Source organism: Seriola lalandi, unplaced genomic scaffold, assembly GCF_002814215.2.
Source record: "Seriola lalandi dorsalis isolate HSWRI2012SDOR001 ecotype SW California unplaced genomic scaffold, Sedor1 jcf7180002054583, whole genome shotgun sequence".
Classification (NCBI taxonomy): domain Eukaryota; kingdom Metazoa; phylum Chordata; class Actinopteri; order Carangiformes; family Carangidae; genus Seriola; species Seriola lalandi.
The window spans coordinates 394,553-411,488 of record NW_019525136.1 but is presented as its reverse complement, the minus strand read 5'-3'; the positions used below and the strand labels follow the sequence as shown (position 1 = coordinate 411,488).

The 16,936-nt window shown below is 41.8% G+C and overlaps 1 protein-coding gene across 1 annotated transcript in view; it reads left to right on the top strand.

Annotated features, from left to right (window-relative positions):
• Nucleotides 1-16,936, top strand: part of LOC111664138 (oxysterol-binding protein-related protein 10-like) — a 41,471-nt gene that overhangs the window by 3,988 nt on the left and 20,547 nt on the right. The window contains exons 2-6 of the mRNA XM_023418612.2: nucleotides 3,811-3,989; nucleotides 6,140-6,219; nucleotides 9,561-9,653; nucleotides 11,272-11,647; nucleotides 13,267-13,391. Of these exons, the coding sequence (XP_023274380.1) occupies nucleotides 3,811-3,989; nucleotides 6,140-6,219; nucleotides 9,561-9,653; nucleotides 11,272-11,647; nucleotides 13,267-13,391 (853 nt within the window). The remainder of the gene's footprint in view (nucleotides 1-3,810; nucleotides 3,990-6,139; nucleotides 6,220-9,560; nucleotides 9,654-11,271; nucleotides 11,648-13,266; nucleotides 13,392-16,936) is intronic.

The following is a 16,936-nucleotide window of genomic DNA, read 5'->3' as shown; positions in this document are numbered from 1 at the left end:
GACCAAATCTGAGGATATTCCCTCAAGGCAGTCTTGAGATATCACATTCAAGAGGCCAAAAACATGTTTTGTGAGGTCACCTTGACCATGACCTTTTACCACCAAAATCTAATCAGTTCATCCTTGAGTCTCAATGGACATTTTTATTAAATATGAAGAAATCTCCATCAAGACGTTACTATGGTATGTCATTCAGAATAATGAGACAGACGGACATACAGACATCCTGAACAATGGCCCTGGCTGTTGCTGGCATGGAGGCATAAAACGTCACCAATCTGCGCCTCACGAACAACAAAACACACACAGACACATATGAAAATCCATCAAGGCAGAACATTGATAGCATTACTTATTGCTTTGACATGGTCCTATATTCCAGGAGGGGGCTGCTTGCTTGTGGGGAGAGGGACCTGCCTTCCAGTCTGTTTGAGTCTCCTTCCGCGTTCAGGGTCATAAATGACTCGACATGTTCACATTGTTTCCTGACATACCTGACTTCAGATGAACCAGATCAGCTCACAGTTTTCATCTGACTCACTAATGTCTGTCCATTTTGCCTCTAACCTGGAGACCATCATGCTCCCATACACAGTTGTTTTTTTTCTCAGGTCTGTTTGGAGTCCTGCTGCTCTGGCTACTTCAACAAAAACCAGTTTAAAACATAGCATCAATGTGACCTCTTTACTTCAGAGTTAGAGCCACTGATAGAAACAGTGTAGAGCACTGTGATGAACTAGTTAAGTAAATCAGGTCAGATCATGTAGAGTTCCCATGTGTTTGTGTTGTGTTAAAGGACAAGACTTATTTTACAACTGACCCTAAACCACAGTGAATTGATCCAACTAACAAGTATTGTCTATTTAGGCAACACTAAGAGAAAACACGGTGGGTTTAAATCAGAAAATCTCATAATCTACCAAACGGCCTTCTCTCCTTTCAGTAAATGTGTCAGAATAAACATTGGTCAGACAAGGAACCAGCCTTCTCCAACCCGAAGAGCTGATCTCACAGACTGTAAATAAAGATGGACGTAGCCTCTTCGTTGGCTTGTAGCAAACATACGCTCACCCACCTGTCACTCAAAGAGGCCACCCCCTCAATTATGCAGAACTTTAAGCCTTAATAAAAATATAAACAGGTGAGTTATAAAAAGATTCACCCTCCGTACCGTTGTCATGAAGGAGGAAATTAGGTATAGGGTCGTTCCCCTGCTCTCTTTCCCCACATGTCCTGTCTGTCTTCGCTGTTCCTATAAAATAAAGACGTAAAATTGCACAAATAATAATAACTACTACTTTACAGATGGGCGCCACTCTCTGGTACAGTGGTTCATACAGTGGGTCAGACTCCCCTGTTAACAGTCTTGATGTTGTGTCAGTGAGGTCGTTCTTCAGGGTTGTTTGACTTCAGGATTAATGCATCAGGACAATGGGGCCTTTACACCTTGTGTGCTCACCTGTTGACATCAGTCATGTGGTGGCACTGAGGTTGCGTTGCCCACTATGAGCTGCGAACATGGAGCTCCCCTTTGTTTCAGTTCTTTCCGTTGTTCCGTCATTTCACTTTACATCTCTTTTCAAACTTTTATTTATCCTCTTTCTAAACAATCTCCATCAGTTTCTACCTTTGTCGTTTTACTGTATATTTCTGTGTATCAGCTGTACGGTTTACCTTTGCTCTTATATGTTCCTCCATTTGTAACTCTCATCTATTCTGTTTGTGATTTTCATGAACTGAATCTGTAGCAGCAGGTGTTGTGACCTCAGGTTTGCAGTAGTAGTTGTGCTGGCGGCTGTTGCTGGCGTTGAACCACTTCTCCCTCACTTTGAGAAGAAACTGTTGGGACGGTCCAAACAACTGACCCTGACCTCAAAGAAGACCTATTATGGCAATCTGTAGTGTTCATCATTTTATTCTTGGTGTCTACTAAAATAAAATAAAAAATCAAGGTACCCTTTTTATTTCATTTTGTAAAATTCAGCACTTTATTATATTTTTTCAAAAGTGCTCTGTTCTGTAGTTATTACTTATTACAGCAGTTAATGTCTGTGCTAAAAGAACATTTAGTTATATAGAGAAGAACCGACATTTTAGACCTTTGCTTGAGGAAGTTTTGTCTACCTGGGCCTCTTTGAGTTTGAACTGAATCCCCCTGGTCTATGAAGTAAGTCCTGGACCCCCAAGAGGCGTTTGTTGCAAATGAGAAAAGGGAGTTTTTCCCTGACAGAGGTACTCCTCCCTTTGATGTGGTCTTTGAGCCTTGCGACTCTGTAGACCATTTACATGCACAGACAGCTACATAACACACTATAGGAAAGGAGCAACTCAGAAAAGCACGATAGGGCCTCTTTAATCTGGACCTAAAACCAGGTCTTAACCCTCATACGGCCCTTTGAAGTTGTGAGAACCGAATCAAAATGTCCTCGCACAGTAAGGTCTACAACTCAAACGAGTCCTCACAAAGATAGAAGTACAAACACACACATATGATGTAGACAGGAGATTATTCACTGCTTCACGCCTGTGCTGCTCATCATTTACATTTGGATGAGAGCTGGATCCACTTGATGTTCCACTGCAAACCACACAGTCACATGACACAGTCACATGACACAGTCACATGACCGCAGTGGTAGAAACAGTTTGCTGTGTGAAAACTTATGTAAATTATTCATAGTGGTCTCTCTCCTCTCAATGCTGGTTTCCTTGTTTTCCATTAAACCTTTGTGCTTCTTTCCTCTGTCCCTGCATCACCCTGTCTGTCCTCTTCCTCTCTCTCTCTTCATCCATCCATCACTCCCTCCCTCCCTCCATCAGTGGTTCTCATCTGTGCTCAGGGAAGCTGCTCTCATATTAAAGTCTCCAGGGTAAAATCACTCAGTCCTCAGTGGGCTGCATATGAGCTCCAGCGTGAGATGGAGAGGATTTGTCCTTTCTCTCATCATGAGTGAAGAATGCTGACTGAGCAATATCGCATTCACAGAGGTTGTTTATGTGTGTGAGAGAAGTGAGAGTGAACAGGAAGTGAAGAAGGTTGTGTTGAAATATTACAACCAGACCTCAACAGTCAGCCTCAGTGGATGCACTCCTGCCTCTGATGAGGGAGTCACCACGCTGCTGAGGATGTTACAGTGATGTGCTCATGTCTCTGAATTCAAAGATTAAAAGGAGAATTGTCAAGTTTTCTTATTATAGAGAAAGAGAGGAACAGGAGTAGATCTGAGAAAGACATCACTCAGTCTTCAGTCTTTTTAATGAACCAACAAAACGGGTAACAATGCAAACCCAAAAACACACAGTCATTAAAGTGTCACAGCCACTGCAAATGGCAGAATATGAATTATGAGGCTCAGTGTGATGTTGGACGAGCTGCCGGGATTCATCGACTGGAGCAGAATGAATGACTAATGAGATGTAGTTGAATGCTTGTGTGTTGTGTATTGTGGAACCATTCATACCGTATTACCTGCTATCTGTTTAATGGTTTGTAACAACTAAAAAAAACTCACAAAAGACCCAAAGTAAAAGATTTAAAGAAGAAAAGATGATTTAATTCAGTCTTTATGGAGTTTGCACACACTCTTTATTTGTGTATTTGATTTTTCATATTACATCTGTCCTTGTCCTTTTTGTTTCCGCACTTTCTATTGTAAAATACAGGCTACATAAAGAACATTTTACAATTAAAACTACAAAGTAAAACCACCATGTCCACCAGCAAAACACACCATCACAATGTCTTTTGATCACTAATGTCTTTTGATTGTGTCCTCTCCATCTCATCTCTCTCCCTTCTGTCTCCTGCAGATATTTTGTCCTGGACCCAGAACTGGGTCAGCTCCAGTATTATCTAAATGAACTGAGTAAAAGCCAGCGACCTCCCCGAGGGTCTCTGCCTCTCCTTGGAGCGATGGTGGTCTCCAGTGATGAGTTTCCCTTCATGTTCACTTTTCAGTCCACCACTGGGGATTCCTACAAACTGAGAGGTGAGAGACAGAGTCTTCATGTGCAGAAAGAGACATAGTGAAGTTGTGTCAACTGTGTACATTTATTAAAACTCTTGCTTGCCCAGACAGAAATGTAATATATGACATACAGTATATGTCCCTATATCAAGAGTGATGTTTCCATATATGTCAGCTATAAGGGGATGTATTATTATCACATATATACATGCTCTGGATATATTAACATATAAGTTTCTAACATATACCAAAGGAAAATTTGTATATGTACATCTATTAAAAATGTCTATATCATGAAGTTTTATATGGTATAAGATGTTCCGATCATATATTTTAACAATATATTAAATTATATATGTATTTAACTTATATATGTATTTATTAAAATAACATACACATACAAATTCTATATTCTTATATAAGTTTTCCTTATTAATTCATTCCCATTCTAGAAAAGTGGTCTCAGACTTTTGGAACCTACAGTATAATATCAACAGATATTGACAGGCTTTGGGATGGATATATATTTACGTAACATATGTCTACAATATAAGCATACATGTATAAACAAACATACTTGTTTGACCCTTGTTTCAATCATCCAGTGGTTGAAGCAAAGGGAACTCAGGTCTGGGCTCATGTGCTCCTTAAACAGTGTGTGTTGTCTGTGTGTGTGTGTTTCACTGGGAGACTTATATAATAACCAGCACACTTACATGCATTCAAGTAACTGAGTTACATATTTGTATTGGCTATATGTCAATATATGAAATTATTCCAATTACTAATAGGTTCCATATATGATTTTTATATCTGTGCTTTTATTTTATATGTAGCCTACATATATGTCATATATATTACATTTGCATATAAGTAATGCAATCCGGAGGACAGATACTATACAACTGTGAGGAACATGATGTAGATACAGTACCAGAGAATTTCCTGTTCTTCAAAGACTCTAAATAAACTTTAAAAGATTTTTCAAAATAGTCTCTCCTTGTAAGCTGTCATAAGCCTGTGATAGAGGACTCTGAGACTCTGAGACTCTGAGACTCTGAGACTCTGAGACTCTGAGAGCGTTCTGAAATGAACTTAAAATAATGGCTGCCTGGAAGGAAGGAAAGTGGATTTAAAACCAGACCTGATTAGATTTAGTCTAACATCCTGTCTACAGAGGAGGTGTAGTGTGAGCAGCAGCTTCAGTCCTCCATCAGAGTCCACACAGGAGGCGTTCAGGCACAGTGTGAGTGTAGGTCACCAGCACTCACAGCCCAAAACACAGACACTGTTGTTATGCAACTAAAACAAAAGGAAATGGACTTGAATTATAAAAATGTGCCTCAGGTCACGTACGTAGAGAACAGTTATGCAGCCCGTGTGACAGATTAATGTGTGTCTTCTCTGTCCTGTGTGTGAGACAGAAAAACATGGCTGTAATGTCTCCAGTTAGTGTTTACACTGAAATGTATATGATCTGTACCTTTGTATCAATCACATGATCATCATTTGGTTATTTAACAAAAACACTTTTTCCATCCTTTCACCCATCCTCCCTTCATCCATCCTCCCTCCATCCATCCACCCATCCATCCATCCACCCATCCATCCATCCACCCACCCATCCATCCATCCACCCATCCATCCATCCATCCTCCCTCCATCCATCCATCCATCCATCCATCCACCCATCCATCCATCCATCCACCAATCCATCCATCCATCCATCCATCCATCCATCCATCCATCCATCCATCCATCCATCCATCCATCCATCCATCCATCCATCCATCCATCCATCCATCCATCATCATCCATCCATCCCAAACACAGCAACACACACAATTTCCTTATGGGTGAAACCTCTCCAAGAGACAGATGTTAACTGAAAGCTAAAAAGTCTCCACAAAGTGAAAATCCACTTTATTTTACTAATAAGACTAACAAGCCGTAGCTTGTATCAAATTAGCCACTAATGAGCGTGTGTGTGTGTGTGAGTCAAACTACAGTGTGTGTATTGTCGATCACTGATGTGTATTTTGGACAAGACATTTGTTGACACAGGCAAAGCCTTCTACTTGACAGTGAACACACTGGCAGTAACCGGTGTGCCCTGGATGCGTAGGTGACCTCTGACCTTTGATACTGACACTGTGTCTCTGTTCTCTCAGCACTGGACGCCAAGGAGCAAGAGTTATGGATGACTCAGCTACAGCTGTGTTCCCGACGCCACTCAGACAGCAATGCTGAGGTACACACGCGCGCACACACACGCACACACATACGCCCACACACACACTTTCCACCTACTACTTAGGCCTGTTAGTCCGACCAAGTTTGGCCTGATGGAAACAACATCACCGGAGTTTCACCACTTTTCCACTCTTCCACTATTTAATGAACCATTCACAGGTACAACAGCAGTAAAAGTCTAAACCAGGGTTCCCAACCTTTTCCAACTCACGGCCCACTTGAAAATGTCAAAAATGTTTGCGACCCACATCCGACCCCATAACAGAGGCCAAATAATGTGTTCTCAGAGCAGTTTTTATTGTAATAATAACGGGACAGCAGGGGAAACAGGTCGGAAGCTCCACAGTCAGTAACACAGCATCCGAAAAATGTTGCAACACTTTTAGTATTACAGAGTTTTCAAGGAGCTGTCCATGAGCACTACATAAAACAGGCTGTCTGCAATAGGCTAATTAGAAAAATAAATTATTACAAATATTAGAAATGATACATCAATAGGCCTATAAACAAACATAAAACCACTGTAGGTCTTTGCTGTAAATTCAGCACGGGCATAGCCAGACCAAACTTAAATACAAGCAACAGCCATTATTGCAAAGAAACAAATTACAACATTGCACTCTTACTTGTGGCTTTTTATAAAACTGCCAACAATATGAAGACTGTATGGTTTTTTAAAACAACAGTCCATTTCCAGTGGATTTCCCTCCCGCTCCCCGTGTAGAAAGACGGTATGTGTTTGTCCTTTTGCGCTATATGCAACATCCACTGCTGGCTCATACAGGGACATTCATCCCTAACACGTATCCACAGCTCATTCAAATCGATAAGCATACAAACAGACACTAATCTAATGTGATTATACTGTGATTATACATTCAGCTTTTAGGCATAAGCAGAAGAAAAATATTTAAATAAGTAAAGCAACAATTGCAAAAAAAAACTAAATTAAAACATTGCACTCTTAGTTATTTATAATTATAGAGCTGCAGTGGATCGGTTCAACAATAGGTCAACAATATGCTGACTCACCTAATGAGACGGCTGATGTTGCACAGCGGCCACCGAATGCTTGATGTCTGGCACAGTGGAGGATCTGGCTCCACAGTCAGTTTATTTCTACATTTGGTTTTTAATGCGTCTCTCCCACACTGCTCTGTCGGACAGATCGCGATACTCTGAAGCAACATGCAGCCAGATGTTTGTCAGGAACTTCTGTGAGAAAACCAGTTTCAGTGCGGTGTCGCAGGAGAGAGCAACAAGACCGTCTTGCTCTGTTTAGCTCAGGGCTGCGAGGGCCTCGTCACTGTGCCTGGCCAACTGCTTTTTCCTATCCAACTGTACTGCACATCTGGGATGGGGAAAGTATTCGTGCAGCTGGGTCTTCAAACCTTGCAGGTGCTCTTTGATAGCTTTGGTCATGGAGATGGGAACCCTAATCTGTTCCTTCCAAAATCGAGTCATATTTTGACTGGTCGACTCGCTGAACCCACAGCTCCAGTTTTCTAACTTCTACTTTATTCTGCACATTGAACATGTTCGCTGCTGTTCCCTGGAGGCCCAGGTGAAGTCCATTTAATTGGCTGAAAATATCGTCCAGGTAACCCGATGTAGCCAAACCAGCCAAAATTACTGAAGCGATGTGCCTGGACTTTGTGTCCAGAAAAAACACCTGCACCTCATCACATAACTTAAAAGACGCATCAATTTTTTCTTTTTTGTTTGACGGGGGGAGAGATCACTTGTGGATTCACCATCTGTCTCTCAGCTCTTTCCTTTTGTTGCTAACCAACTATCATCACTATCATTGGCTCATCACCAGGGAAACAAAACAAAAGAGAAATACCAAAAACAATGAAAGGAGTTTTTAAAAAATGTTTTTAAAAGATCATTCTGGTTTAAAACATTTTAAGAACAGTTTTTATATTAACATTTTTTTGTAATCATACTTTTTCAACAGCGCTGTGCTGTTTTGCAAATGACTTGGCGGCCCACTTGCAACACCTCCCACAGGTTGGGAATCACTGGTTCAAACCCTCATAACAGCCTCTAAACTGTGATGTGACGTTCTCCAATTAAAAAATCTGGCAGTCTGACTGTTCTCAGAGCGTTGGCATGGAGCGTGGTGTGGATCAAATGTAAAGCTTGTTCTGAAGGTGGAGTCTAGAGGAAATGCTTGAAGTTGCGAACAGGACTGCGCTCAGCAAACCTTCATGACGATCGGCACGAGTTAGATGACATGGCTTGTGTGGAATGTATGTGAGGGTGAGCTGAGGGAAATCTTCAGCTGTAAACGTTCATCCTGCGGGGAGCAGAGCTTCACAGCGGTCTGCCCATCACACTGTGTCCAGTGTCTTTAGTTAATCATTAGATTCATTCACTGGAAATCATGGATGAACATTAGCTTTTGAGTGTTTATCATAAATGAAAAGGTTTGATGAAGAAGTTCTGACCTGATGGGAGATGAAAGATGAAGAGGATCAACCTCTAAAGGTCCAGAAATATTGATACCAGATTACCTATGAAATCTGTACCTGTACAGGTATCTTTACCTGTGCAGGTATCTTTACCTGCCAGAAACACTGCCACTCTACTAACTCTAACTAGCTAACTCTAACTAACTCTAACTAACTCTAACTGACTCTAACTAACTCTAACTAACTCTAACTAACTCTAACTGACTCTAACTGACTCTAACACAGGCAGGTGAAGTCCTGCAACTCCAGGTATTTTCAAGTCTGATGTTCATGTGACTGAGACTGGAGATCAGGTGATAATGAAGTGTACAGTCTCTGGGACACAGACAGAGGAAACTGTGTGTGTTGTGTGTGTGTGTGTGTGTGTGTGTGTGTGTGTGTGTGTGTGTGTGTGTGTGTGTGAGACACAGTAATCACAGCTGCAGTCAGAGAAAACTCATCATCTCTCTATCACACACTCGTCTCTCTGTCTCTGTCTCTTTGTCTCAAATATTCTCTCTAAAATACATCAATTATAAATATGTTGTGTACTGATACAGATTTAGATTTCCATGTGATACAATAAAGTACAATATGATTCAATACTATATAAGACAATTATATACATTTATTTACATACAATCATTTAATATGATATAGATCGGTGTTGATCTGGTCTAAAGCTCCTTTACACCAGCGAGCGATGGCTGCAGAGAGTGTTGATCTCAGCAGCGTCAGTCTCGGCCTCCTCTCTGTTTCCTGTGGTAAAAGTCTCATGTGATCAAACTTCAGCAGCAGGAGACGGATCACCTGCTCTCTGAAACAATGAGTGATGATGGCGATGCTGTGGTTACCATGGTTACAATTTACTGTCTGTGTGCAGGTGATGAGCCAGGCTGAGGGGCAGCAGAAGAACCCCGTCACCTCCATTGAGACCTTACCCCCCCGCGGTGGACCGCTCTTTTCTCTTGATGAGGTAACACATCATATGATGTGTCTTCAGGCAGAGAGTGAGCAGTGAGTCAGCTGCCGCTCGGTCAGGTGGCGTTCACACCTGTTAGATACAGTCTGTGCCATGTTTACCTTTATTAATGTGAACACACAACGTCAGGCTGATATAAAGACAGACAGTTGTTTGCAGCACATTTAATTATTCACAAAGCAGCTTAAGGCAACAGAAGCTCCTAACTCGCTGATTTAGAAGGAACTCCTAAAAATAATGGGCGAGTCAGTCCTAACTTTAGGACTCCTCATTTTTCTGACTAAGAGTAATTCACAAAGACACTTAGCGCTAAAAGTAGCTCTTAAGTCTGGGAGAAGTTAGAAGCAGTGGAGAGGACTCCTCACTCACTAAGACCAAATCATAAAGACTCTTAAAGAGCTGCTGTCATTCCACATCACAATGTTCTGGAAACATTAAACAATGCTGAGTAACTTAAAAGATACGACTCAATCAGGAGGGAATAATGATCGCTGTGGAGTTTGAGGGATGTAACAACATCTCCAACTGAAACAACCCGATCAATGCGTAAATTTAGTGTTTGGCGACGCTGCATTACTTGGCAACAGAGAAAAATGCAATTCATATGATTTCCTTTGGATATTCAACAACTACAGAGAAGTAAAGCAGCTTCATGGTCGGTCTACTCGCTGTGATCGGTGCCACAGATGGAACTCACACTCTCATATCACACCATCAACACACAGGTTGTATTCAGTGTTGTTCAGTGTCCAGGATCTACATACGAGTCATGGATCTTAATGGAGGGTGACCGGATCAGCTGTTTGAAAAGGATCATATTCCAGTTGATGTCACTGGGTGAGGGACAGTTTAAAACTTCTCACACAGGTGGTTAACAGGCTGCTAGTTAGCTTTAGTTAGGTCATCTAGTTTGGTGAGTTTTTTTTATCTTTTTATCATAATTTTTTTTCCATTGAGAGACTTGAATGTAAGTTTTTATAGTAAAATGAAATTCTCCCAGGTCGACACAAACCTGATCATACAGAAGCATTTTGGAGAATGCACTGCTTTACTGAACATCACCTGATCTGTTATTATTTAATGTGTATTTGTTTATTTCTCAGTGTTTTTTTTATTATTACTGCGGGATGTTGAACATGCGTTTTCACCAGCACACATCATCATCAACCAATCACTGTGGTGAGAGGGGGAAGAGGGAGGAAAAAACATGTTTCTCATAATTATGTTTTCAATCATGTGTCTCTGAGTCTGACTGAAGGTAAAACTAAATTAACTGCACCGAGATCTTTGTTACCACAGCGACCCCTGGTGGCAGTCTTACTTGTAGTCTGTTCAGTTGAGCCAAATTTGGTTGTGATTAGATGAAGCATTGAAGAGTTGGAGCACGTTGAATGGGTTTGACCACACCCACAAAAGTTTGTTAGCCAACCATAGCAAAACGATATGTGATATCTCAAATCTAACCTGTGGACGTGTGGAGTTCTGGCTCATGATAACAAGATATGTACCAGGTTCCAGGTGAAGCTTGGTCAGAGGAGCTTGTTCCTCTCCCTCTTGCTCCTCCTCATCCTCCTTCTCACTCTCTTTTCTTTCTCTTTCCACCCCGGTCAAGGACCTCCTCCTGTTAAAGGCCACCTCTGCAGCCACCCTGAGCTGCCTGGGGGAGTGCCTCAGTATGCTGCAGAGCAATGTTGTTCAGGCCCTCAACCAGAACCAGAACCAGAACCACATCCCTTGTCCCAGCCTCAGAGAAGGTTCAGCTGGTTCGAATGAGGCTCCCCCCGCAGAGAGAGTCAAGTCGTGGGGTCAGCACCGCGGCTCCGGTGTGAACCAGGTGGAGCCCGGTGGCCTCGGGTCCCGCAGTCAGAGCCCGACTCACAGCTTTAGTGAGAGCCGGAGTCCCAACCACAGCAGCCTCATTGGAAGACCAGGAAGTGGCCACAAACACACCCAGGACCAGAACCAGAGTCAAGGCTGTGCACCTACAGGTGAGCTGAATGATGAGTGCTAATATTTATAATCAGTGAAGACAAAGAAAAGAGGTGAGTTGTTCCTCTACAAACTAGATGCAAAGCAGCAGAATCACTTCAGCAGACTCTGAGGATCACTCACACTCACATCAGTTAACAAGCTTCACCGGCTCGTGTGATCTTCTCACAGTATAAGTGACTGCAGGAAGTTGGGTCACATGACGGCTGGGTTGGAGAAGCAGCTGGAGCACTTCCTGGAAGCAGGCGCAGGTGTGCTAATTAAATTGGGCAGCTGACACAGGTGCTTTGAGTGTTCTTTGTTCTGTGTCCTGAGCTCATTCTTCCTGAGTTTGACCTTCAGCTGGTTCCCTCTTTCATTTCACCAGTGAGCAGTTTATTTCATTATATATTCTCATTTCCTGTTTCCCCTGACTTTCCTTTACCCTTTTCCATTACTTTCCTTCCCTTTCCTTCTATTTTTCCTTTCCTTTCCTGTGGTAGATGTTGACCTGCATGTACGCTTTTTTATGTTCATGAGAAATAGACCCACTCACCTGTAACCACTCATACCTGACTCTGACTCCAAGCCAGTGATTGCATGGTTTGAAATGGAACCTGCTGACCACTTCTTCTGATGAGTATTATGTCAAATCAAGTGTAACCCTAAACAGTAACAGCAGACCTAGTTACCCAGGTAACTGAAAAATATGTCTCTGTGTGCCACATGACTCTCACCTCACACGTGGTAGCTCTACCTCACAGTATTATTGAGTTGTCTGTTTTTCAGTGCTGCTCTCAGCAGGAAAAAACATTTTCACACACTGAATATTGCTGGTGTTTCTGAAGTTGAAATTGGACACTTCAGAAAAACAAGGAGTCTGTTTGTGTAACACAAGTCAGTATGTAATTTGTCCAAATCCAACAAGATTTCTAATGTTGCTCTTCACTGTCGGTCTGTGGTCAGCAGGAGGAATCGTAGTGATGTTCTGGGTCAGTGGGTTAAAGGAAGGATAGATCAGTCACGTTCTGCACAGCTGTTCCTGTTCCTGGAGGATGGAAGCATTTGTGGTTTGACTGTTCAACAAACCAGCTCTGTTGTTCCAAAGCAGGAAGTCTCCTCATGACAGAGTGGTTGATGGTCCTCAGAGGATGATTCCTCGTGGTTGTTTTGAAGCTTGATCTTTCTTGTGGCACCTCCCTCACCTTCAATCTTCCTCTTGGCAAATCCTTTGATCCACGATCAGTCATGATGACCAAGGTATCTGTAACACCTGCTGTGGTTCTTCATGGTCCCCACAGGATGAGCCTCATGACCTGCTGATCCCTGGTCTTCACCCTGGTTCCAGCACAAGGCAAAAACTGGTTAATCACATGAATATCTAAATGCAGTCAGTAACGGGCAGCAGTGAAAGTTACTGTGGATATTCTTGTTCTACAGAAGGTGAATCCCTCGCACCTTGAATGACCGTGTCGCTCCCTCCAGCTCCGCCATTAGATCAAAGTTGACATTTTTTGTGAATGGTTGTGTCTCTAATGTAACACAGGAATCATTAAAGTCTCCGCTCTGCTCTCTGTTGGTGTTGGCAGGAGGAGCTGTTTGGAAACTTTGGTTTAACTGTAATCCTGTTTATTTCCAGCAGACAGCTCCACTAGTTGGTCCAGACCTCCGTCTGAGAAACAGGTGAAGCTACAAACACCTCAGTGCTCCTCTACCTGCCTGCCCTCTACTCAGACACACCAGGACCTGGACCTCGGCTCTGAGGTAAGCCAGACTTCATATTATTCATCACACTAGGTTTACATCGCTTAAAGAAACTTAGTTTACAGTCACTCAATGAAAATCTGTGTGTTCTTTTTCTCCCCATGAACTTTTCTTGTTGATTCATCCGGTGATTCTTTGACTTCAGTCACTTATGCAGCTTTGTATGCTTCCGCGCGGCGACGGCCAGGGTCCGTACATTCGTACCTGCGTCCCATTCTCGTGGCCACGATATCCCACTAACTCCTTGAGGGAACTGCTTCAAATTAAACACAAACATTCACTAGGACTCAAGGATGAATTAATTGGATGTTGGTGGTCAAAGGTCAAATTTCAAAGTTGCTGTGACCTCATGTTCTTGTGAATGCAATATATCTGTAATGTTCAGAGGGAATGTCATCACTTCTGTCACACTGTGACCTCACAAAACATGTTTTTGACCATAACTTATAAATTCATTCACTATTTATGACACAATTTAACTCAAATGTCCATAAGGATAAGATTAGGTGAAGACATTTTATATCCAAATAGTCAAAGGTCAACTTCACTGTGACATCATAATGTTCTGTAAAATCACCTCTGGCCATTATTTGATGATGTAACTCAGAAAGGAGAGGCTGTGACCATATTTCCTGCAACTTGGCTGGTTGGCGGAGGGATACAACCGTGAGCTGGTAAATCTAGTTAAATGCTCTGTTTTTATCATCATGCTCATTGTCTCAATGGTTATTTACAAACTACTGCACCAAAGGGTCACAATCACAAATATGACTTTATGTTTATGTTCTATTGTGTTTTTTGGGGCAGTTGTTATTATCACAGTCTGTTGGATTGCTTCTCAGCTTGATGACTAATCATTTATTTAGACAGTATTGCCTGGAATAATTAGAGGAAGTTATTCTCATTCCTGCATCATAACCACTCTGCTGTAAAACAGCTGTTTTTAAATGTTGTTAATGGCTCTGACAGGTGGATTGTGTTTGTCTGTTTATCCAGACTGTTAAATAAAAACCAGTGTGTTCACTTTGAAGCACAGATTGTTAAACAACTGTTCTAGTTTATTCCACAGGCACCACTTTCAGAGAGATGATACTAACAAACCAAACTGCTTTTACTTTTTGTTCATGGGTAGAATCAGCTGATATGACTCTTGGGCTGCACAGTATGGAGGAGTAAGGATGTCACAGGAAAAGTAATAAAGCATTTTTTTAATTTCATATCTTAATAGGCATTAAAAATGGGAATTGTAAAAAGAATAAATTAACTGTTAATCTATAAATAAATACTTAAGATATCTATAACACTCTGTGCCTTCAGTGCCGGCTAATCCAAGCTTTCTGATTGGTGGAGAGCTAACCAGCTAATCATTTAGCTAATAGGAAAAGGAAATGCAGCTAGAAATGGAAATTGAAGAAGGAATCCAGGAATGTATTCCCATTTTTAAAATGCCTTTTCAAATAGTTTTTCAAATTCTATTATTTATTCATGAATTAATAAGTGTTTTATGTTGTTTTTGTAAATCCATTTTTAAAGTATATATTAATGGATTACTTGTTCATTCAAATTCTTTTTACACTTCTTATTTTTAATTCTTATTAAAATAGGAAAATTAAGTAAATTCTATATTTTACTCCAAAGCTCAGTAATTAACAGTAGCTGTGTTTCAAAGTCGACATAACACAGTTGTGAATTGTCTGTGTTTCCATTGAGGGATGTTCTGTGAATAAAGCTGGGCTATATTGTTGGATCGATTGGATCCACCCAATGATGGAGCCATTAATCAAATGTGACGAGAGCAAACCCCTTACATCTGGCAGTGTCCACGTGTCAGGGAGTTTGGGAGAAAACAGTCCGCAATATTTCTGGATGTCATGTGACTTGAATGCAGAAAAAATGTTTCATCAGCAGATAAAAAGAAGCACAGCTACTAAAACTTTTCTCCTCATTTCATATTGTTTGAGATGTGTCCTGCTCCACACAGTTGTACACTGAACTGCATTTCAGATTCTCAGCCTTGCTGTGAACAAACTGTCCTGCAGTGATTTTCCCTTGATGGTGCTGGAGCGTTGTCAGACTTCTTCTCTGTGTCAGTGCGAAGAAAAGTTTTTGTCTAAGTGTTGAGACCATGAAGTGAAATGTGTTGAGTCAGCAGCTCGTCAGCTTCAGGCAGCATCTTTGACAGATCACTGAGTCCCGTGAGGCGTCATAAATAACTCCAGGATCAAAACAGAGGGCACGGAGGTGGGAACATCATGAACTCTCTCTAAAGTTCATGGTAACATCACTGACAGCAAAACAAAAGTGTGTTTGAAGCTTAAGCAGCTCTTTCGCTTGAAGCCACTCTGAACAGCAAAACACGTCCTGTGACAAGGAGACACTGTGCAAGACTTGTGAACACAGTGCAGCTGAAGATGTAGCATCTATTTCCTGGATCTCCATCATATACAGTTCAGACAGTCTTCAGACCCTCACTGCTTCAACTGTATGTCGAAGTTTTATGAAATCATTTTAAGTTCCTCCAGACATGTTTTAAAACTCCTCTGCTGTGATTCATATTTAGTTTAACATGGTTTTCACACATAAAGAGTGAAAAAACTGTGGCTGAAGCTCATCTACTCTTACTTCCTAATGGAGAAATCTGGATCATCTCTTATGCCCCGCCCACCACCTGCTGGCTCCAGGTGGACAGGTGAAGGAGCAGAGAGTATCAAGATGGTGAGAGGAGGAAACATCAGAGAGACTCAGCCTCATGTTTGAGCCTCAGTCAGACCCAGACTCAGATGAGGAGTCTGAGACCAGAACCAGAGACTAGCAGACGGATCAGAGCGGTTAGCATAGTTAGCATCTTTTATTTGTTTATGTTGTTTGTTAGCTTGTAACTGGCAGTGGCTGACACAGTGTTAGTGGTTGTGCTAATGCTAACTCTCTCTCTCTGTACTGACAAGGTTTCAGGTTTATTTAGCCCCGCCCCCTATCCCCACAAGTTGACAGGATTGGTTCCTGAGGTTTGTGACGTATGAAACCCTGAATCCATTAGTTCACTGCAGTTCAAGGTGGAAACACTCAGTCAAGGTGCTGATGATTATTTCACGCATGATATGTCTCGTAAACAAGACTAGGTCTAAACCCAGTACATGTCTGGACCGCCTATGGTCAAATCCTGATTTTATAACTGCAAAGTCGTCTGACAAAATCACCAAACACATATAGACTGCAGCTCGGGACTCCACTGACCAGTGGTGAAAATATCATCAGTCAGTCAGCAACATTCACATTTATATGCCTGGCCCAGCAGTTGTGATCCAGCCAAAAACATCATATGGACATTAACAATGTTCAACACTTGGTTTTCATCAGAGGGGTCTTTAAATGAATTTTTTCCTTCATCAGTCCCACTGTATTCCCCATAATGACAAAGAGGAAAAAGATTTTAGAATTCTCAGTCATGTAACCAGTCATTGCTCATCACCTGAACACCAGCATCCAGCAGTGAAGCCTAGTGGAGGCAGCATCAGGCTGTCGGACACTGGTCGGTCAGGGCTGAG